The 24,663-nt window shown below is 43.8% G+C and overlaps 1 protein-coding gene across 4 annotated transcripts in view; it reads right to left on the bottom strand.

Annotated features, from left to right (window-relative positions):
• FLT3 (fms related receptor tyrosine kinase 3) overlaps positions 1–24,663 on the bottom strand; it is a 123,705-nt gene that overhangs the window by 73,588 nt on the left and 25,454 nt on the right. Inside the window, exon 1 of one of the 4 annotated variants that reach the window (XM_042939963.1) lies at positions 2,108–2,191. The exons of the other annotated variants lie outside the window; for them this stretch is intronic. Within the exon in view, the coding sequence (XP_042795897.1) occupies positions 2,108–2,150 (43 nt within the window). The 5' untranslated portion in view covers positions 2,151–2,191. Of the gene's footprint in view, positions 1–2,107; positions 2,192–24,663 lie in introns of those variants that run through there. 4 annotated transcript variants of the gene reach the window in all.

Below are 24,663 nucleotides of genomic sequence, written 5' to 3' on the forward strand. Positions count from 1 at the left end.
CACCAGTGAGTGGCAAAGATGTGAGGAACTGGAACTTCCAAAAGCTGCCAGTGGGAGTGTAAATCAGAAGGGCCACTTCGGAAAACTGACGGTGTCTACCAGAATTGAATATATGCCTTTCCCTGGGATCTGGGAGTTGTACTGGTGGGCATCATCCTAAGAGAAATGAGTGTTTAGGTCCACCAAAAACATGTAAAAGAATGTTCACAGCGGTGTCGCTCCTAATTGTACAAAATTGGAAACAGCCTAAATGTTCTTCAACAACAGAATGGGTAAATAAATTGTAGAGTATATTCATATTTAGGAATAGCACTCAGCAGTTAAAACGCACTCCCCCTCCCCCCCCCCCCCCCCAGACCATTGCTACTGAGAACAAGATTGAATCTCCTAATCACAATATTGAATAAAAGAAGCTGGACTTAAAGGAGTATGCAGGATGATTTGGTTTACACGCAGTTCAAAAACAGGCAAAGCGATGGTATTAGAAGTCAGAAACGTGGCTACCTCTGGGGGATATTGACTGAGAGGGGGCGGGGCTAGAATTGCTCTATATCTATATCCAAGAGTATGTGGGTACATACACATATAAACACTAATGGAACTGTACCGTTGGGATGTGTGCATATTCGCTGCATGCAGATTATACCTCATTTAGAAGAATCTGGAAAGAGATGTAGGAATCTCTGAGACTGTTCCTAAATATAAAGGAAGTCAGAGCAGCTTGAATGTAGTTGCAAGTACTGATCTTTGTACTTCCAGAAAGCCTCTGAATGCTACTGACAAATTCACTTACTCCTTAACATCATACGCAACAGAGAGCTGACTCTGGAAAACATATTGTACGATACATTTGAAATATACATATTTACCAATTCGCAAAGATAAATGTTTAAGAAACGCAACATGTCTGTGTTCCCACTCTTTTCTCCCTTATGTTCCATTTCCTACTCGATAATTCTGAGTTAATTTTTACCAAAAGCCATTGGAAATAATTCCTGCACGTCTCTAATGAAAATTACTTTACGTCCCACTGAGATTTCAAGTTAGAATGCTGGAATTCTGGAGCTGGAGGAGACACACAGGGCACCCTCACAGGACAGAGGGGGACGCCAGGACGGGAGCGGTGGGTGCCAGTCCCAAGGTTGCTGGACCAGACAGGGGCCCAAGGCTCCCGGGCTCCTCAGCCTCCCAGAAATGTCTCTCTCCTTCACCCTGAACTCGAATCGACCCTCTCATCTTTCCAAATCGATGAGATGGCTCTAAAGGGGATTTTTTTTTTTTTTTTTTTTTCTCTTTCTTGCATTGCCAGCTGCGCGCTACCCAGCAGATTATTTGGGAACAGTCAGCTGAGTCCTTGAAAACCCCCTTGGGGCTTAATGCCGGGATAAAAAAGAAAAAAAAAAACAAGTACAGGAGGCACGGACCGCTGATATTCTCATATGTAAATCCTGCTTGTATAACATTCCCGAAGCGGCGATTCGCTGATCCCACCGAAATTCGGCAGGGGTGGGGGTCGTTACTCGGGATGACTAGCTCCGGGGGAGAACGGCGGGCGCCTTGCCTCCTCCGAGCGCGCTCGGCAAATCATAGCCTCAAACGGGGAGCCAAAGACGCCACTCCGGAGTGTCCGGGGTCGGGCCAGGCGCCGTCCGGAGCCACCTGGCGCCACCCCCGCGGCCGCGGCCTCGGGCGGACGGCCCGGCCACCCGGCGCGCGGGCCGAGCGGGCGGCGGCGCGGGCGCGGGGGGCAGGCGGGCGGCGCGGCCCCGGCTCCGGGTCGGCCGCGGGCAGCGCGCCGGGAGGCCGCCCGCGGGGTCCGGGCCGCCGTCGGGGCCGCGGGGCCGCGCCGGGGCGGCGGCGTTAGAGGGGAGGGAGGACGCCGCGGGGGTGGACCGGCGGGGGCCGCGGGGGCCCGCCGGGAGGGCGCCGAAGAGGGGAGGGGCGCGGGAGCGAGGGAAGAGCGAGCGCGGGGAGGAGCGAGGCGGCGGGGACCGGGAGGCGCGCGCCCGGGGCCGCCGTGCGGGGTGGGGGGGGGGGGGGGTGGGGGGGAGGCGAGGGCCGCGCCGGGGGGCTGCGGGGGCTTGCGAGCGGGCGTGCGGGGCCTTACCGAGCAGCGGCAGCCGGCCGCCACGGCGCGCCCACGCCGGCATGGCCTCCGGAGCCCGGGGTCCCCAGGCCGCGCCGGCCCAGCCCTGCGATGCCGCCCAGAGCGGCGCGCCCCGCGCTGCAGGTGGCTCGCTTAAGGATGCGCGTCACCGACCGCAAATTCCCTCGGACTGGTGCAAAGTGGAAGGGGGGAGGATCCCTCTCCCCACCGGCAGGGGCCGAGGCGGGAGCCGAGAGGTTGGGCCGAGGCGGGGAGCCGGTGCCTGGCGCAGCGCTGCGGCCGAGCCCACGTGCCCGCCGCGGTCCGCAGCCCGCGCTCCGCGGCGCCCGGGGCTCCCCGACTGTGGCGGGGGAGATCGGGCGCGGTTCCGCCGGGGAAGTGGTGCGGGCTCCTCCGCTCTGGGCAGGGGAGAGCTGCCCTCTGTCCCCGGGAGTCCCCGAGCCCTGTCGTTCGGATCTCGGAGCCTGGGGACGGCCGCGAACCAGAAAGCGTCCTCCTCGTGCGCGGGGGGGGGGGGGGAGGGGGGAGGTCTTGGAGGCCCCGGGATGGCAGCTAAATCCGCGTCCCACGCGCGCGGCTCCGGGGGGGGGGGGGGGTGGCGCGCGGAGGAGCAGAGGGTCGCATTTCCAAGCTCGGGGGATCCTCACTGCGGACCGGTTTTCTTTGTCTCCCCCTCTGTCTCTAAGGATGCTCAGGACCCGGTCGTTAGCGGCAGCCAGAAAAGCGGGCTCGGGGTCAAGGTTGACACGGAGGCTAAAAGCCAGCCAGAGAAAGAAAAGCAGAACACGCAGAGCGAGCATCCCAGAGGCTATTCTTGAATGATCCACTCCGTAATTCTTGTACTTCATCGCACAATATCTCAAGTTGAAAATTATTTTCTTTGCCGTGAGTTGAAGATTGGAAAGCCCTGGATGCCGGTTCTGAAATCTCCCCTTAACTAGCCCTTTGTCCTTCCCCAGCCACTTTTGCCCTCTCAGAGTCCCAGTTTACTCCCCTGTAACTGAGGGGAGTGGACCAAATGGTTTGTAATGTGGTTCCACATTCCGGGAAGTCCACGCTTTTAATGGCAAAGCCTGATAATTGCCAGTGTTCGTTCTTGATCATCCTTTCCACAGCTGTAGTCTAGAACACAGTATTTTTTACCCCATAGGGCGTGACGGAAACCCAAGTGTCTACCGTGATGCAGCCACTACGGAAAACAGTATGGTCGTGTCTCAAAACATTAAAAATAGGATTACCAGAGGACCCAGCAGCCCCACTTCTGGGTATATACTCAAAAGAAGTGAAAGAGGCTCATGAAGAGATATCTGTACATGGATGAACCTGGAGGTCGTGCTAAGTGAAATAAGCCGGTTAGGAGAAGACAAACACTGCGTGATGCTACCTAAATGAAGGTAGTCTACATTTACTAGACTCCATTTACTAGTACTCTACCCAGAGTAGTCAAATTTATAGAGACAGTAGAGCGGTTAAGTGCCATGGGTGGGAAGGAGGGGGAATAGAGCGTTGGTTGTTTGATGGGTACAGAGTTTCAGTTCTGCAGGATGAAAAAGGCTCTGAAGATTGGTTGTACAACCATGTACTTAACACTGCTGAACTGTACAGTTAAAGATAGTTCAGGTGGTAAATATTATCTTAGGTACATTTTATCACAATTAAAAGTTTAAACAAATGTGAAGTGTCTGTCGTGGGTCTCACACAGACCTAGAGGAAGAGGCACGAGGTAAGGGAGACATAAAGAGATAAAAGCAACGAAGGAGGGTGGTAATGAGAAGAGAAAGGGGCACGTAAGCCTTCTAATTGCCAAGACTGAATGCATTACCTTTTATTTATAGCTTGATTACTCCAAGCTTTAGAAGAAACTGAGGATTACAAGTTTGCAGGATATCAGCTTGGATGGAGCACTGTTCACGAACACAAAATCATGAAGGTACGCTGCTCCTTCAAAAACATCTTTGGGCACAAGGTAGGAATCTCTGCGAGAGGTCCTGAGAGGGGAGGAAATTAGTCAAATCACAAATAAGTGAAATAAGGCAGACGGGGAAAGACAAATACCATATGGTTTCACTCGTATGTGGAATTTAAGAAACAAAAACAAACAAGAAACAGACTTAAATACAGAGAGCAAACCGGTGGTCACGAAGAGTGGGAGGTAGGAGGAAGGATGGCTGAAATAGATAAAGGGGGTCAGAAGCGCTCTTCCCCAATGAGCCCTGAGAAATGCATAGAATTGTTGAATCACTATATTGTGCACCTGAAACTGATATGATTGTACTTTTAAAAATGTACTCGAGTTGAGATTTAATAACAACAACTTTTACTCCTTAAAACAAAAAAGAGAAGGGAGATTAGGAATAGTTTCTATGCAAACTTGATTTTCCCTGGAAATTGGTGGAAAACACTAATCCTAGACAGCAAATTTTATGGACTGAAATATTTTGGGGTATGAAACATAGGCAAACTTTTGGACGTGAAGATAATGCCCAACATTATCTGAAAGGTGCCAAGGGTCATGTCTAGTTTATTCCTCACAGCACCACTCTAAAGAGGGTAGTCGTGGGGCGCCTGGGTGGCTCAGTCGGTTAAGCGGCCGACTTCGGCTCAGGTCATGATCTCACGGTCCGTGGGTTCGAGCCCCGCGTCGGGCTCTGTGCTGACAGCTCAGAGCCTGGAGCCTGTTTCGGATTCTGTGTCTCCCTCTCTCTGACCCTCCCCCATTCATGCTCTGTCTCTCTCTGTCTCAAAAATAAATAAACGTTGAAAAAAAAAATTAAAAAAAAAAAGAGGGTAGTCGTACATTATCTAGAGCCTTAGATTATGCATCGAGCTATGCGTACTCGAGTATGAAATTCTGGTTCCAGAGCTCATGATATAAAACCTATTATCAAGATGCTCCTAGGGGCACCTGGATGGCTCGGTTGCTAAAGCATCAGAATCTTGATTTTGGCTCAGGTTCTTGTGGTTCATGACATCAAGCCCTTTATCAGGCTCTGTGCTGACAGCTCAGAGCATGCTTAGGATTCTCTCTCTCCTGTCTCTCTGCCCCTCCCCTGTGTACGTGTGTGTGTGTGTGTGTGTGTGTGCTTGCTCTAAACAAACAAACATTAAAAAACAAAACACAGAAACTCCTAAAAGGGCAAGAAGCAACCAGGAGGAATGAGATGAAAAAAGAAATCAGAAGAGAGAAGTATATTTCTGGGTTGAATGGAATGTTTTGCATTTGCCCTAAAAAGGACATCGTTTATGTAGATTCTTATCACCATAATGCTTAGCTGCTACATAGCTATGAATAAGTGGTCATTCATCTTTCAAACACATTTCTAGCCCTTAAATGACACGAATATGTCCCTCTCCTTCTTCAAAAATCATGGAATATTTTCAACGACACCCTTTTGTTAGCTCTCTAAAAAAAAAAAAAAAAAAATGACATTAAAGCACTTCACCTATAGGTTGTCACTGAAAATATCCACTACAAAAGAATAAGTTAGTGTATTCATATAATGAAATACTATATACAACAATGAAAATGAATGAACTGCAGTTATCTGGAACAACCTGGATTAGTCTCAAAAACAATGTTGGGGGGGTGTTTAAGCAAGTCATGGCAAAACCAAACAATATTCTCTTTAGGAATATATTCGTAAGGGGTATAAAGAAAGTGAAAGAATAATTATGACAAAAATCAGGACAGGGCTTACTCTAGAATGGGGCAGGAAGAGAAGGATTTAATTAGAGATTTCATTAGGGAAGGCAGATTGGGGATTTCTAAGGACCTGGCAATACTCTCTATATTTTTTTTAAGAATTCTTTTAATGTTTATTTATCTTTGAGAGAGAGAGAGAGCAAGCAGGGGAGGGGTACAGAGGGAGGGAGATACAGAATCTGAAGGAGGCTCTAGACTCTGAGATGTCTGCACAGAACCTGATGTGGGGTTCGAACCCATGAACCGTGAGATCATGACCTGAGCCAAAATAGACGCTTAACTGATTGAGCCACCCAGGCGTCCCAATATTTTATTGTTTTTTAAATCTCTGTGATGGATGCTGGATATTTGTTTTATTATTATTATTATTTAAACTATATAACTATTGGGGCAACTGGGTGGCTCAGTCGGTTAAGCATCCGACTTCGGCTCAGGTCATGATCTCGCGGTCCGTGAGTTCGAGCCCCGCGTCAGGCTCTGTGCTGACAGCTCGGAGCCTGGAGCCTCTTTCGGATGTGTCTCCCTCTCTCTCTGACCCTCCCCCATTCATGCTGTCTCTCCCTGTCTCAAAAATAAATAAATATTTTAAAAAAAAAATTAAAAAAAATAAACTATATAACTATTTAAAAAAAATTTTTTTTAACGTTTATTTATTTTTGAGACAGAGAGAGAGCATGAATGGGGGAGGGGCAGAGAGAGAGGGAGACACAGAATCGGAAGCAGGCTCCAGGCTCCGAGCCGTCAGCCCAGAGCCCGACGCAGGGCTCGAACTCACGGACCGTGAGATCGTGACCTGAGCTGAAGTCGGAGGCTTAACCTACTGAGCCACCCAGGCACCCCTATATAACTATTTTTTAAACTACATAACTATTTTTATACACTGCCCCAAGTATGGTGTCTTTCACAATAAAAGAGAAATTTAAAGGAATTTTGACACAACACTTCTACCTATGAAGTAAACTTATCCAAACAAACAAAAACCATCGATTCTGATTAAGATCCTAGATCCAGCTACCAGTGTATAGGAAATACATGGGATGGTGGAACATTGTAAATGTTCAAGGATATAATCAGAAAATTCCAGACCCTAGCAGACATTATAGAACAAATAACCTAGTTTCTTCAATAAAAAATTGTAAGGAAAAAAAATAAGTTGGAGAAAGAAAGAAAAGATTAAAAGAAAAGAAAGAAAAGATTAAAAGAAAAAAGAAAGAAAGAAAAGATTAAAAGAAAAAAGAAAGAAAAGATTAAAAGAAGAAAGAAAAGATTAAAAGAAAAAAGAAAAGAAAGAAAAGATTAAAAGAAAAAAGAAAGAAAGAAAAGATTAAAAGAAAAAAGAAAGAAAAGATTAAAAGAAAAAGAAAAGATTAAAAGAAAAAAGAAAAGAAAGAAAAGATTAAAAGAAAAAAGAAAAAAAGATTAAAAGAAAACTAACAGATACATCTAGCAATTGCAGTTTGCAGTGTAAGGATTTTATTTGGATCCTGATTAAAGCAAACTGGTAATATAGAATAGTCAAGAAAATGTGACCACTGATCTTATCTTTGATATTCAATAATTAGTGTGTGTGTGTGTGTTTAACGTTTATTTATTATTGAGAGACAGAGAGAGAGAGAGAGTGAGCAGGGGAGGGGCAGAGAGAGAGGGAGACACAGAATCGGAAGCAGGCTCCAGGCTCCGAGCTGTCAGCACAGAGCCCGACGAGGGGCTCGAACTCACGAACCGTGAGATCACGACCTGAGTCGAAGTCGGACACTTAACCGACTGAGCCACCCAGGCACCCCAATAATTATTGTTTTAAAAAAGCTCATATGTGATAACATTGTTACGTATTTTTAGAACAGTTCCCACCTTTCTAGAAGCACATATGAAATATTTACAGATAAAATTGGGAGGTTGAGAGAGGAATAGAGAATGACAGCTGGTGAATATAGAGTGTCTTTGGGGATGATGAAAATGTTGTCAAATTAGTTGTAGTGATGGCTGCACATTTTTGTAAATATACTAAAAACCGTTGAGTTGTACACGAAATAGGTGAACTATATGGCATGTCAATTCGATCTCAATAAAGCTATTAAAAATGATTTAGGGGCACCTGGGAGGCTCAGTCAGTTAAACGTCCGACTCTTGGCTTCGGCTCAGGTCATGATCTCTGGTTTTGTGAGTTTGAGCCCCGCAGCAGGCTCCATGCTGACAGTGCAGTGCTTGCTTGGGATTCTCTCCTCTCTCTGCCCCTCCCCTTCTTGTGCTCTTTCTCTCTCTCAAAATAAATAAACAAACAAAAAAAGAAGCTATTAAAAAAAAAACAAAAAATAAATGATTTATAGTTTTAGGGCACCTGAGTGGCTCAGTCGGTTAAGCATCTGACTCCATTTCGGCTCAGGTCACGAGCTCATGGTTTGTGAGTTCAAGCCCAGTCTCGGGCTCCGTGCTGACAGCCCAGAGCCTGCGTGGGATTTTCTCTCTCCCTCCCTCTCTGCTCCTCCCTCGCTCATGCTTTCTCTCTCCAAATGCATAAACAAACATTTTTAAAAAATGATTTAAAGTCTGAGATGTCCTTTAAAATAATTTGATGTGGGGGGTTTGAGTAGGGAAATCAAAATTGACTTGTGTAACTAATATCAAACCTCAGCAATACTTACGTAAGCTCATTATATTTTTGTTAGAAATTTTCTGTAATAAAAATTGGGGTGGGGCAGGGAAAGAGCTTGAAATAATGGAGTAGTTAACTCATCCTGAACGTGTGGAAGATCACTATCCTCCCTTGGACATCACCAGCTGCTTTTTTACTGTCGTTTTACTAACCTGCCTAATGAGATGAACTGGGTTGTGAACTGGGTTAGCATAACCTTGGAAACTGTTTTCAAGGCCCGAATTTGGTAGCACACAGGTGAACCGCAAAACTCCCACGGCAACGCTGTGTGGTCCCTGACAGTTCTCTGTTAATGTCTACGATGAGTTCAGAATAATCGCCTCCTTCGAATTCTTGGCAACATCTGGATAATGGATTGGTTTGTTAAGGCTGCTTGAACCAAGTACTGAGTGGCTGAACCAGCAATTTATTGTCTCGAGGTTCTGGAGGTTACAAATTCAAGTTCAAGGTGAGGTAAGGGTTGGTTCCTTGTGAGAGCTGTGCGGGAGAATCTGTTCCATGCCTTGCCCCAAGCTTCTGGTAGTTTGCTGGCAATCTTTGACGTTCCTTGGCTTCTGCTGTTATCACCCTGATCCCTCTTTTCATCGTTGCATGGCATTCTCCCTGTGTGGATATCTGCCCCTGTGTCCAAATTTCCCCTTTTTATGAGGACACCAGTCATATTGGAGTAGGGCCCACCCTAATGACCTCATTGTAACCTGAGTACCTCTAGAAAGACCCTGTCTCCATATAAGGTTATGATCAGAGGTACAGGGATTAGGATTCCAAAAGATCTTTTTTTAGGGGGAAAGGGGAAACCCAATGCCACCCAGAGCAGATAGGTTTCAAAATCAGTACCTAGACATTAATTAATCCATAGGATTCTTCTACAGCTTAGTTGTTAATGGCTATATTAAACAGATTGCAATTTCATATTTTGTTTTTACAAAGGAATATAACATGAGTTACTTTTACTTTATTATTATTTTTTAATGTTTATTATTTATTTTTGAGAGAGAGAGAGAGAGACAGAGTGAGAGTGGGGAGCTGCAGAGAGAGAGAGAGAGAGAGAGAGAGAGAGACAGAGACAGAATCCAAAGCATCTCCAGGCTCCGAGCTGTCGGCACAGAGCCCGACGTGGGGCTCAAACTCACAAACCGCAAGATCATGACCTGAGCTGAAGTCGGATGCTCAACCCACTGAGCCACCCAGGTGCCCCAACGTGAGTTACTTTTAGAAGTTAACACAAAAACGAAGGCCATTACCAATTAGGCCTCCGACGAGTTGCATTAGAAAGGATACACAGCTATCAAAACACGTGTTAGGTTTTTAAAAATGATACAGATACCCAAACGCCTGGAAGTCAGTACACGAAAATGCAAACTGGTTATTTCTGACTTGTGGACTCAGGAGTGGGATGGAACTGGTTTCTCCAATTAGAAACCCAAGGCTCAGAGCAGTGCCTGGCTTGCTTAGTCAGTACAACACGCAGCAGCTCTCGATCTTGGGGTCAGGAGTTCGGGCCCCACCCTGGGTGTGGAGATTACTTAAAATTGAAGGCTTTAAAACAAACCAATAGGCTGAGATCTGTGAGGTGGTACGCCCAAGGTCTTTCAGGTAATATGAGGCTATTGGGATTCAGGTTGGCTTTCATCCATAGCATCCATAGCCTGTCCCCCCCTCCCTTTTTTTTTAATAGAGTGAGAAGGAGAGAGGTGGAATGAGAGGGAGAGAGAGAATCTTAATCAGGCTCCATACCCAGCATGAGATCGTGACCATGAGGTCATGACTTGAGCCAAAATCAAGAGTCAGAGGCTTAACTGACTAAGCCACCCAAGCGCCCCCCCATAGCCTTGCTTTAAGCCATCGTGTCTCAGTATAATGGCCAAACACAGTACTAATCACTTTACGACGATTATCTTATTTAATTCTGATAACAAGCCTGTAGTTGTATCATTATTCCTACTCTAAGTGAATGAATGAAGACCATAAATTCTGAAGCAGAGAGTGATTCCAGAGGCCAAAGAAAGGAGTTCGTGAAAAGAAGACAAATATTGAAGACGGTGGCACCTGTGGCTATGACTCCTTGGCCCCATCTTAAAGTGTCAAAAAAAAAAAAAAGCCAAACAAACAACTAAGAATGTAGAAGACTTGAACAACATAATTAACAAGACATTTACATCCTATAAGCAGAGAAGATATTTCCTTTTTGGACTTCTCTGGCGCTTTAGACAATCTTGATCAGACACTGGATCACATAAATAAATCTCAAAAGCAAAGGGTATATTCTCTCATCACGCTACAATAAAGCCAAAAAGTTAATAAGTTTTGATCCCAAAATCTTGGAAGTTTTAAACACTCTGCTAAGCAATATTAGACTCAAGGAGAACAGCATGGCTTCAATTACCAACAACATATAAAATAATGGAACTAAAAACAAAATGGAAGGGAAGGGGGCAGCGTTTTAGCAAATCAAGAAAGGTAACACCCAGCTACTTAACATACTTCAGACAAATGGACTAGAAAAGAGGAAGTCTGAGACAAGTGGAACTTGGACCATTTACATTTCAAAGAAAATCACAAGGGATTCTGCTATCTTGGTATCTAGGAATGGGGAAAGGACACAACCCTTGCGGGCAAGGGAAATATGGAGACTAATGGGGGGGGGGGGAGGGGAGGACAGCATCCTAGACCCTTCTCCCTTAGGAAGCCACAGGAAGGGGACTCCGGAAGGGGGAAGGTGGGCATGCCAGGCCAGCGCAGATTGGCCCAAAGCCTAGGTGTGGAATTTTTACTTTTTTACTTTTTTTGTTTTTTCCTTGCCAGCATTTTTAAAAATATAATTTATTGACAAATTGGTTTCCATACAACACCCCGTGCTCATCCCAACAGGTGCCCTCCTCCATGCCCATCACCCACTTTCCCCTCCCTCCCACCCCCCATCAACCCTCAGTTTATTCTCAGTATCCAAGAGTCTCTTATGGTTTGCCTCCCTCCCTCTGTAACTTTCTCCCCCCTTCCCCTCCTCAATGGTCTTCTGTTAAGTTTCTCAAGATCCTAGGTGTGGAATTTTTAGAGAGTGAAAAAGAATTGAGCTCATAAAGCATAGAAGGGCAGTTTAGTTGGGGCCTATAACCCATCTACAGAGAAGAGCAGAAAGTACTGATCAAAAGAAACAATCAAAAAGACAAATAACAAGTGTGGGTGAGGATTTAGAGAAATTAGAGCCCTCCTGCACTCCTGGTGGGCTTGTAGTATGGTGCAGGTGCCCTGAGAAACAGTCGGGTAATTTCTCACAAGGTTAAACATACGGTTACTTTATGACCCCGTGATTTCACTCCTAGGTATGTACCCAAGAGAAATGAAAACATAGGTCCACACAAAAACTTGTACATGAATGTTTTTAGCAACTTCATTCACAGTAGCCAAAAGGTAGAAACAACCCACACGCCCACCCGCTGACGAACAGGAAAACAAAATGTGTATCCACGCGGTGGAATATTATTCGCTCATGAAAAGGAAAGATGGGTGCTACGACATGGTGCCTTAAAAACATTACGGTAACGTGAAAGAAGCCAGTCATAGAACACTACAGACGATATGATCCCATTTACAGGAAATGTCCAGAATAGGCAAATCAGTAAAGAGTAGCGGTTTCCCAGGGCTGGGGGGGAAGTAGGGGTGCAAGTGAGGAGTGACTGTTCATGGGTTTGTGGTTTCTTTTTAGGGTCATAAAATTTTCTTCATGTAGACTGTGGTGATGATTGCCCAGCTCTATGAATACGCTATAACCACCGCGTTATACATTTTAAATGAGTGAGGAGTTGGGTGGCATGTGATTTAGATCTCAATAAAAATGTTTTTTAAACAACAACAACAACAAAAAAAAAAAAAAAAAAAAGGAAGAGAGAAACTGAGAATTGTATGCTTGTCAAGAGTCAGCAGCAGAAATACCTTTGCAGTTAAGAGAGGAATCATTTGGAGTGCCCGGGTGGCTCAGTTGGTTAAGCGTCCGACTCTCGACTTTGGCTCAGGTCACGATCTCACGGTTTGTGAGTTCGAGTCCCGCCTCAGACTGCGCACTGAAAGTGTGAAACCTGCTTGGGATTCTTGCTCTCTCCCTCTCTGTTCCTTTCCTCGCTTGTGCTCTCTCTCTCTCTCAAGTAACTAAATAAACTTAAAGAAAGCAAGGAAGGAATCATTTGATTCAAGACCCAAGTTCCCCCAGGCATCTCCTAGCATCCTCAGAGAGGGGGACTGAGACCTGTCCTAAGTAAGTCATTTACATCCTTCAAGGAAAAACGGTAACTAACAAGTTGTTCTAGTACTATTTTTGCAGAGTGCCTGTGACTTTTGTTTTCTTCCCTTTATTTCTCTAGTACTTTCCGAAAGATACTTAAAAATACTAAAATGTGTTTGTGTTTGATGACAAGATAATAAAAATACAGCTGGTAGCATTTTCTGTTGTTCAGTAGGCCCGGCTGGTGAGTGGGGAGAGCAGATAGGGATTGGAAGGATTAAAAATAGGGTGGCCCATGGGGCGCCTGGGTGGCTCAGTTGGTTAAGCGTCAGACTCTTGGTTTGGGCTCAGGTCATGATCTCGTGGCTTGTGGGTTTGAGCCCTGCGTCCGGGAGGGTGGGGAGGCTCCATGCTGACAGTGAGGAGTCTGCTTGGGATTCTCTCTTTCCCCTCCCCAGCTCACACTCTCTCTTCTCTCAAAATAAATAAACTTAACAACAACAACAAAAAAAGAGTGGCCCAGCTCAGGACCAAGAAGCTGATAGAGGAAAAGGGAGTTATTAGCTACAGGTTTCACATTCTTCCTACACAAACGTGTTGACGTAGGGTCTGTGTGCTCCTTCTTGACCACGGGGGGATTTTTGGATTTCTCTTTCTCCAATCCCCTCCACCCCCATGCGCCACATGGGTATGTATGGTGGAGTTAACAGTATGGAAGGCATTTAAGATTCAGATGAACAACCCTGGAAGCCTTGACTAGCAACATACCCCTAGACTGCTGCTTGCGAGAAATAAACTTTGACTGTGTTTAATCCACTGTATCTTGGGGTCTCTTTGTAACAGCAGCTTAGCCTCTACGAGGGCCATTTTTATTCCCATGACCCCTCCATATAAACCCGTAGTTAGAGGGGCGCCTGGTGGCTCAGTCAGTTAAGCACCTGACTCTTGATCTCAGCTCAGGTCTCAACTGATCCCACAGTTGGTAAGTTCAAGCCCCGAGAGGGGCTCTGTGCTGACAGAGAGGAGCCTGCCTGACATTCTTGCTCCCCACCTTCTCTGTCTCTCCCTCTCTCCCTCTCATGATAAAGAAACTTAAAAACAAAACACAAAAAAACCCGTAGTTAGCATCACAGTGAACTAGAGTTCCAACCTCTCTACGTTCTACCTGGTTTCCATGTCTTGATGCTGTTTCTATCAGGAGTGACCTCTTCCCCCTTCTCACCATTTCCCTCACCCTTTCCAGTCTGCCTTCTAGATTTGTTCTGGACCATTCTGTCAGCTCCCCCGACTGCACCCCAACTGTGCCTGAAGCAGGCTCCAGGCTCCAAGCTGTCAGCACAGAGCCCAACGCGGGGCCCGAACCCACAAACCGTGAGATCATGACCCGAGCCGAAGTCGGACGCTTAACCGACTGAGCCACCCAGGCATCCCCACTTGTTGAATTTTTCGACAGGTTTCTAAAGCAATTTTTAATACAGACATTTTCAAACATACACAAAAGTAGAGGTAACAATGTAATGATACATGTATTCATCATTCAGTTTCAACAATCATGATCGTTTCGCCAGTCCTGGGAATGGATAGAGTTCAAGAGTACAGTCTTTGGAGATGATGCTTTAACTAAAAAAGTTTACTTCAATGGGGAGAATTTTATTTATTTATTTAAAAAAATTTTTTTTTAACGTTTATTTATTTGAGACAGAGAGAGACAGAGCATGAACAGGGGAGGGGCAGAGAGAGAGGGAGACACAGAATCTGAAACGGGCTCCAGGCTCTGAGCAGTCAGCACAGAGCCCGACGCGGGGCTCGAACTCACGGACCATGAGATCGTGACCTGAGCCAAAGTCGGATGCTTAACTGACTGAGCCACCCAGGCGCCCCAGTGGGGAGAATTTTAATCACTGTGGCAAACTGGCAAGGAGATGTTTTAGAGAAGACTGGTTTTTTGAGGGTAGCGGGGGTCTTCAAATTAGAGCCTGCATTTTCTTTCTTTTCTTTTTTAATGTTTTTTTTGAGAGGGACAGAGCATGAGTCGGGGAAGGGCAGAGAGAGAGGGAGAGGCAGGATCCGAAGCAGGTTCCAGGCTCTGACCTGTCCTCACAGAGCCCGATGTGGGGCTTGAACTCACGAACTGCAGGATCATAACTTGAGCCAAAGTCGGATACTTGACCAACTGAGCCACCCAGGTGCCCCTGGAGCCTGCGTTTTCAAGTGGAGACGCAATAAGAGAAATAGTCATTCTTCATTCCCTGTTTCAAGCAACACTTACTAAATGTCTTCTGTGTGCTAGGCACTGGGTTTACATAGGTGACGAAGTCAATTCCTATATTTATTTATTGTTAATTTTTTTCAATGTTTATTTTCTTAGAGAGAGAGGGAGCATGTGTGTGTGTGTGTGTGTGTGTGTGTGAGAGAGAGAGAGAGAGAGAGAGAGAGAGAGAGAGAGAGAGAGAGAAGGGGCAGAGAGAGAGGGAGAGAGAAAGAATCCCAAGCAGGCTCCATGCTGCCAGCACAGAGCCCAATGCAGAGCTTGAACTCACAAAAAGTGACATCGTGACCTGAGCTGAAACCAAGAGTCAGACGTTTAATTTTTTTTTTTTAACGTTTATTTATTTTTGAGACAGAGAGAGACAGAGCATGAACAGGGGACGGGCAGAGAGAGAGGGAGACACAGAATCTGAAACAGGCTCCGGGCTCTGAGCTGTCAGCCCAGAGCCCGATGCGGGGCTCGAACTCACGGACCGCGCGATCATGACCTGAGCCTAAGTTGGACGCCCAACCGACTGAGCCACCCAGACGCCCCTAACTTAGACATCTTATTTCTAAATCTAATATAGTTTGTCTTGAAATTTAAAATACTCATTTTTGCTTTTTATTGGTTAATACGTAATCACCTTATAAATTTAAATTATTAATTATAAATTTCTTATTAAATTTCCCTAAACACTTAATGTGTTTGCCAAATTTTCTTAGACATTTCAAACTGTCACACATTTAGTATACTTATTCTTTACCTGCTAAAATGTAATCAGACTTTCTCAACATTTAAGGGGTATTTGCCTGAATAATAAGGCAAAACTTGTAGATTTAATAATCAGATTCCCTTAAGTGCCTAAATACTGATTATAAATTTAATTAAATATTTCTAAGTATTTCACTTAAAAACATAAATCTTTTTCTTTTCAAATTTTTATTTAAATTCTAGTTAGTGAACATACAAAGAACATAAATCTAATGTGTCAGGTTCTCTTAAATACGTCCAGTATCTCAAATCAGGAATAAAACATAGAAACTGTAACAATGATTACAAAACTTTTATAATATGGGCACAAAAATATTAAACATTGCAATTTGGAGTCATTTTTCTTATCATCTAAAAACTTATTTTTATATCTTTCCAGCATTGCATGTTTACTTCTCTAAGAGAGGCTCAGTCTGAAGGGCGCCTGGGTGGCTCAGTAGGTTGAGTTACGGACTCTTGATTTCAGCTCAGGTCATGATCCCACGGTTGTGGGATTGAATCCGACACCAAGATTCTCTCCTCCTTTCCCGCTACCTCTCTCCCCTGCTTGCTCTCTCTCTAAAATTAAAAAAGAGAGAGAGAGAGAAACTCGGTCTGACCGTGATATACATCTAGGGTCACAGGTTATAGATTTGGCATCAGAAGGTGAGAGCCTTGGGTACACCTTCCAGAATAATTCACACAGGCTGTTCTGTTATGTGGCTGATCATCAAGTCAGGTTTGGTTTTGTTAGAAATGAAAACCCAGTATATTACCACTTCCTCTTAGTCACTGCCACCCCTTTTTAACTGCAGTCTCTTGTCCAGCTTTCTCTTACCTGAGTCAAGTTGAGGGGATGTTCCCCCCCTTTTCCCCACCCAATCGTGTCACTCTCCTCATTCATTTGCACCCCTCCACCCAACCATTGTTATGATATACACCCATCTAACTCCGCCCCCCCAAGAAAAGACACCCTTGCTGTCAACAACTTTGATCACAATTTATCAGCCCATTTCTGTGGTTACACCTTGAGATCCTCTGAAATCTTAATGTCAACATAGTGGTCTAATAGCAACTCCCCACCCCTCCATGGTCTGCACCTTAATTCTTGTCTAATTCAGTTGGTGTGATTAAAAAAATCTCCTGGGGTTCTGCCTAGAAGGTGAATTTTAGTGGATTTTTTTTTTTTTTTTTAAGGAGAAGGAGGCATGTGGCTTGCCAAAAAAGCAATATGAAAGATCTGTTATCAATCAGGACGATTGCCATGTCATGGCCCTGTAGGGAGGTATCAGTGGATGAGTCCGGTCGCAGTGGAAAACACCTGCCGGGGTTTAGCGAGAGAAGTTGGTTAAATGAAAGGAGGGGTATCCATTTCATATGAGGACTTTAATTTGAAATGGGAATTGAGTGCCACTCTCAGAGCAGCGCTTGTTTTTATGCCATGGAAAAGCGTCGGGAATACTTTGACCTCGACAGTAACACGGAAAAGTCTCTAAGGGGGACTAACCATGCACAAAACCATTCCTGAGCAGTTCTGGTTATGGATTTTTAAATATATAAGTTCTGAGAATTTTAATGATGTTACTATGATTTTAAGGGATGGACTGTATTTCATATTTGGGATTTTTTCCCCCTAATAAATGATGAACAAAATCCTAAAAATCCTAGCATTCCAGCAAGCAGTATCCAAATATCGTCAGGGTTACTACGTATATGATATATATGAGACATATATCGTATATATTTCGAAAACATTTGATTACATTTCCAGGTTTATGGCTAACAACTTAAAAAGAGTCCCTTTAAAGACAATGTTGGTTAAACTTCAAGATGGTCTAAGGATCCTACCTCCTGGTGTCCAAGCCTTTGTGTTGTAACCAACCTCTCCTGAGCATAGGCTGGACCCAATCAATGACTCACTTCTAACGCATAGACAATGGCAAAAATGACAAGATGCCATTTTTGAGATTAGGTCATAAAAAGATTGAGGCTTCTATCTTGCTTGTTCTCAATCTTCTCTCGCCCATTTGCTCTGAGGGCAGTTCCCTGCCATAAGGAGGGCTTCCTCACGGAGAGGTCCTGGTGGCAGAAATCTAACGTCTCTGGTCAATAGCCAGTGAGGACGTGAGGCCTGACAACAGCCACAGAATGTGAGTTTAGAAGGTGATCGTCCCCGGTCAAGCCTTGGGATGTCTGCAACCGTGGCTTTGACTGCAGTCCAGGGGAGACTGAGCCAGAGGAACCCATGTAGGCCACGGCCAGATTCCTGACCCATGGAAACCGTGACATAACAATCGCTCATTGTTTTAAGCTGCCAAGTTGTGGGGTCATTTGTTGAGCAGCAACATATAAGTAATCTACTCCCCTTTCTTTAGCCTACGTCCAAACTGTAATAAATGCATTGGGAAATAGATGGAAAGTTGGGCCAGCAGGAGATCATTCAATTCTATGAAAGGAGGAGAAGTCTGTGTTGACACTAAGAGCCAGATTGTCAAAAGGTGAAATACAACAGGTGAAATTAATTGTAAGAATGCATTTTATTTAACTTCAAGTAGGAAAAAAAACAGTACCATTTCAGTGTGCAATCAGTATAAGATATTTTAGTGTTTTTTGCCCTGTGTCTTCAAAATCCAGTGTGTGTTTCATACTTAACGGTACAGCTCAGTATGGATGCCGAATGCTTATTGTAAATGTTTGGACCGTAGGAGCATCTCATAAACTTTAGGGTTGAAAAAGCAGATTTGCACATCCAAATTGTGTTCCAAACATACTCAAAAGTTTTCCAGTAACCGAATTGAGGGCCAATGCTTAACTTCAAATGAACTGAAAATAAATAAGTTAAAAATGCAGCCCCAGCTGTCTTGCAAGCACTCAACAGCGACAAGTGGCTGGTGGCTTGTTGCATTGAACCGTGCCACTCTCGCGTAGACTCAGAATTCAATAACTGGCTGCTGGATGGATTAATTCTGCAACATTATTTCACCGGTTACATTAGCCATGAGTTGGGGTGCCTGGCGGGCTCGGTCCGTAGACCGTGTGACTCTTGATCTTGGGATCATGACTTTGAGCCCCCACGTTGGGTGTAGAGATCACTTATAAAAAAAAAAAAAAAAATTAGCCAGGAATTAAACCAAAAGGCTGCCTGAAATTTCTTCCAGAGAAAGAAATGCTAGGAATAATTATCAGCTAGTAGCCAACAGAGTGCCTTCAGTATTGGGTCGTCTTACTTATATTCATACCCTGAAGAATGCTCTACACAGTGCAGTTTGAACTCTGAGTCATCAGGGGATCCCTCTGAAATATTTAAACTCTTTGGAAACACTGATTTGTATTTTTGACTCACGTGATAATTTGGGGATTCAAAATTCTCCACTAACAAATATGGGGACGAAAATCAAAATGGCTAATGAATCACGAACGGAACAAAGTCATTTTAAGAGTTAAAATGAAAAAAAGAAAAGAGTTGAAATGGTGAGTAACTTTTCAAAAACATATCGACCAGTATTACCATCATATCACAACACTGCTACATTGATTTAGTATATTTCTAAAACAATACAGATTCCTTTCCCATCGTACACCCATGCATTTAATCTTCCATGGTTCCAGCGATATAGAAGTTTACCTTTTTGATTGGGGTGCAGTTGTACACCTTGAAAGACTGATAGTAAACATGCTATTTCTGGATATTTAACAGAGAGGTACAATAAGGAAGTACAGAATGTTTACCTTATCAGGTAAATTGCTTTCCTGTAGTTAAAGCTATTTCTGTCCTTTTGGTAGTAGGCGAAGGGGACTGCGTAAGTATTGATAGGATCTTAACAAGCTTAGGCTGTTTCCAAATCAAAGCACAGGGATAAAGGTTTAAGAAATAGTAGGTCTTGGCTTTCTCCTGATTTTCTTCTCTCTTCCTTTCTTTCTACAGATTACAACCCAACCATCTAGAGCTGAGCTGACCCTGAAAATTGAGGCTATACATCTGTACATCATCACTAGCTCCAAACCTACCCCTCATCAATCATAGAAACTCCCCATCTATTCCCTAGTCACTTACCTGATAATATGCAGTTTTTGTCTTAGACTGTCTCATTTTGGTTAGCTAGACAGATAAATTTTGTCAGCTTTCAGCAGGTAATTTATTTACTTTCTGAGAACAATGTTTGTGGGTTTATTGGTGAGGGTTCATATTAAATAAGCAGAGAAAATATTTTTCTTTTAAAACTCCAAATCTGAATTCCCAGAGTTATTTTTAAGAAGAACTATGTGGAAAAACCACAGACACTGACAACTCTGAGTCAGAAAGTGATTCAGAAGAATTGGGCTCTAAAAGTGAAGAAGTTTTAGGAAAAATTAGCCAATAAATTTTGTTTAACGTTTTCCATTTTATGGATGCCGAGTGTGCGTAAATTTTTCAAAAGTCCTGTGTCTAGGGGCACCTGGGTGGCTCAGTCGGTTAAGCATCTGACTTTGGCTCAGGTCATGATCTCGCAGTTCACAAGTTCGAACCCTGCATCGGGCTCTGTGCTGACAGCTCGGAGCCTGGAGCCTGCTTCAGATTCTATGCCTCCCTCTCTCTGCCTCTCCCCGGTTCATGCTCTGTTTCTGTCTCTGTCTCTCTCTCAAAAATAAACAAACATTTAAAACAAATAAACATGAATAAAAACCTTATGTCTAAATAAGTCTAAAATAGCTCTTTCAATACATTTCAAGTAAAAATTCTAATTGGTAAGAAGGCATTTTTTCTTGGTATTATGTAAGATAACAGTATATCTTACTTTATATTTGATGGAATATAATAATACAATCCACATAGTAATTTTTGAATATAGAAATGTTCTAAGGGGCGCCTGGGTGGCGCAGTCGGTTAAGCGTCCGACTTCAGCCAGGTCACGATCTCGCGGTCCGTGAGTTCGAGCCCCGCGTCGGGCTCTGGGCTGATGGCTCGGAGCCTGGAGCCTGCTTCGGATTCTGTGTCTCCCTCTCTCTCTGCCCCTCCCCCATTCATGCTCTGTCTCTCTCTGTCCCAAAAATAAATAAAAAACGTTGAAAAAAAAAATTTAAAAAAAAATGTTCTAAAATATACGAAGTTGTTATATATTCCTACAGGTAGTTTTTCTGTAAGTTGATTTATTTATTTTGAGAGGGAGACAGAGAGTGCACACAAATGTGTGTGTGTGAGCGGAGGAGGGGCAGAGAGCGAGGGAGCTATAGAATCGAAGGACCTGACCCAATACCCAGAGTTGGACGCTTAACCCAATGGGCCACCCAGGCGCCCCCCCACCCCGACCCCTGCAGGGAGTTTTAAAATAACAAAATGTTCAATTATTGCAAAACAATAGCTGAAAAAATTCTTTCTCTGTAAAACCAAGGGTTACTAAACAGACCTGAATATAATGTGAAATATAGGTGTAAAAATTGTAAATATCCTAAAATATGTTTATTAGTCTACTTAGCATTTTTAAAGTTTTCAAACATGTTTATTTTTTGAGAGAGAGACAGAGCACGAGTGGGGGAAGGGCAAAGAGAGAGGGAGACACAGAATCCGAAGCAGGCTCCAGGCCCTGAGCTGTCAGCAGAGAGCCCGGTGTAGGGCTGGAACCCATGAACCGTGAGATCATGACCTGAGCTGAAGTCAGGATGCTGAACCGACTGAATCATCCAGGCGCCCCCTACTTAGCATTTTTAATTCCGTGCTCTCTCTTCTCTCCTGCTCCTCTTTGCTATCTTCTAGTGAAAAAAAAAAAAAAAAAAAAATCACTGACATGGCAGTTATTAGAAGATCTGGTGTCCCATTCTAGCTGTGCCTTTCACAAACTGTATAACCTTGGCAGACCACAACTTCTCTGTTTCTTCATCCATAAGGCTACTTTCAGCTCTAAAAGTGTTTTTAACTCTAAAAAGTCTACAAGTCAACCAAGAGTCAATATTATTAGTCTGAGAGAAGGCAAATATTTGACAATGAGATGCCTCGCAAACAACATTGACGTGAAAACCGTACCAAAAAATAATAGAAACAGAGATTATTTTCTTCTAACCCTGTACCGTAATTTTAGTAGGCTTGCTCTAACTTTTTTTTTTTTTAATTTTGTTAATGTTTATTTATTTTTGAGACAGAGGGAGACAGAGCACAAGTGGGGGAGGGGCAGAGAGAGAGGGAGACACAGAATCCGAAACAGGCTCCAGGCTCTGAGCCGTCAGCACAGACCCCGATGCGGGGCTCGAACCCATGAACTGCAAGATCATGACCTGAGCCGAAGTCGGGCACTTAACTGAGCCACCCAGGCGCCCCAGGCTTGCTCTAACTTTAATTGGGCATCATATTATTTACTCATTTATCAACAAGTGTTTGTTGAAAGTTTTTGTGCACCAAGCTCTGAGGTAAATACAAACAGTCCTTGCCCTCCTGGAGCTCATAGCCAGTAGGATGGATAAACATGAAACAAGTAACTTATGGTTCCAAGTTATGATATATCCTCAAAGGGGAAAACTGTCAAGTGCTAGTGAGTGAGCGAATAATGGAGACCTAATTTAAACTGGGTGCTAAGGAACCTCATACCTGTCAGAATGGTTAAAAAGAACAACTCAAGCAACAACAGATGTTGGCAAGGATGTGGAGATGTTGCACTGCTGGTGGGAATGCAAACTGGTGCAGCCACTCTGGAAAACAGTATGGAGGGTCCTCGAAAAGTTAAAAATAGAACTACCCTACGACCCAGCAATTGCACTACTAGGTATTTATCTGAGGGATATAGGTGTGCTGTTTCCAAGGGACACATGCACCCCGATGTTTATAGCAGCACAATCAGCAATAGCCAAGGGATGGAAAGAGCCCAAATGTCCAGCGACGGATGAATGGATAAAGAAGATGTGGTATATATACAATGGAGTATTCCTCGGCAATCAAAAAGAATGACATCTTGCCATTTGCAGCAATGTGGGTGGAACTAGAATGTATTATGCTAGGCGAAAGTCGGGGACGGACAAATATATGATTTCACTTGTGGGCTTTAAAAAACAAAACAGAGGAACATAGGGGAAGGGAAGCAAAAATAAGATAAAACCAGCAAGGGAGACAAACCATAAGAGACTCTTAAATACAGAGAACAAACTGAGGGTTCCTGGAGGAGTGTTGGGTGGGGGGGATGGGCTAAATGGATGAGGGGCATTAAGGAGGGCAACTGTTGGGATGAGCATGTAAGTGATGAATCACTAAATTCTATTCCCGAAATCATTATTACACCATATGTTAACTAACCTGAATTGAAATGTTAAAAAATCAAAAATAAATAAATAAAAATTAAAAAAAAAAAACCAAAAAACTGGGTGGTAAGGAAAGGGCTCCCTGAGGATATTTAAACTGAGACCTATAGGAGGATTTGCATAAAGTATGTGACTTTAGAAAAGAGTCTGGTGGGTCAAGAAACTCAAATAAAGCCAGTGTGGGCTGCTCTGAGAAGAAATGAGGTCGAGAAGTATATCATAGCATTCGGGGCTTCGAAGGTCATGCCAAGGAGTTTTGGTTTATATTGATTCAGTGGGAAATGAATGAAGATTTTAATGGGTGGTGGGGTGGACTGTGATTTGATCGGCTATTTTATATATATATTTCCTCAGCTTTATTGAGATATAATTGACATATAACATTATGTAAGCTTAAGGCATACGATGTGATTATTTGTTTTTTAGATTTTTAAAATTTATTTATTTTTAACATTTATTCATTTTTGAGAGACAGAGAGAGAGTGAGAGTCGGGGGAGGGGCTGAGAGAGAGGGGAAACACAGAATCCGAAGCAGGATCCAGGCTCTGAGCTGTCAGCACAGAGCCCAATGTAGGGCTTGAACTCATGAACCGTGAGGTCATGACCTGAGCTGAAGTCAGACCCTCAACCGACTGAGCCACCCAGGGGCCCCATAGATTTTTAAAATTTAAATCCAGGTTGGTTAACATGTAGTGTAATAATGATTTCAGGAATAGAATTCGGTGATTCATCACTTACATCTAACACCCAGTGCTCATCCCAACAAGTGTCCTCCTTAATGCCCCTCACCCATCTAGCCCATCCCCCCACCCAACACTCCTCCAGGAACCCTGTTTGTTCTCTGTATTTAAGAGTCTTTTATGGTTTGTCTCGCTTGCTGTTTTTATCTTATTTTTGCTTCCCGTTCCCTATGTTCCTCTGTTTTGTTTCTTTCCACATGAGTGAAATCATATGATATTTGTCTGTCTCGGACTGACTTATATTACTTAGCATAATATACTCTAGTTCCATCCACATTGTTGCAAATGGCAAGATGTCATTCTTTTTGACTGCCGAGGAATACTCCATTGTATACGTATACCACATCTTCTTTATCCATTCATCCGTCGATGGACATTTGGGTTCTTTCCATCCTTTGGCTATTGTCGATAGTGCTGCTATAAACACGGGGGTGCATGTGTCCCTTCGAAACAGCACACCTGTATCTCTTGGATAAATACCTAGTAGAGCAATTGCTGGGTCATAGGTTGGTTCTATTTTTAGTTTTTTGAAGAACCTCCATACTGTTTTCCAGAGTGGCTGCACCAGTTTGCATTCCCACCAGCAGTGCAAAAGGGTTCCTCCTTCTCCGCATCCTCACCAACATCTGTTGTTGCCTGAGTTATTCATTTTAGCCATTCTGACAAGTTTGAGGTGGTATCTCATTGGGGTTTTGGTTTATATTTCCCTGATGATGAGTGATGTTGAGCATCGTTTCATGTGTCTGTTAGCCATTTGGATGTCTGCTTTGGAAAAGTGTCTATTCACGTCTTTTGCTCATTTCTTCACTGGATTATTTGTTTTTTTGGGTGTTGAACTTGATAAGTTCTTTATAGATTTTAGACACTAACCCTTTATCTGATATGTCGTTTGAGAATATCTTCTCCCATTCCATTGGCTGCCTTTTAGTTTTGCTGATTGTTTCCTTCATCATGCAGAAACTTTTTATCATGATGAGGTC

This window comes from Panthera leo, chromosome A1, assembly GCF_018350215.1.
Source record: "Panthera leo isolate Ple1 chromosome A1, P.leo_Ple1_pat1.1, whole genome shotgun sequence".
Taxonomy (NCBI): domain Eukaryota; kingdom Metazoa; phylum Chordata; class Mammalia; order Carnivora; family Felidae; genus Panthera; species Panthera leo.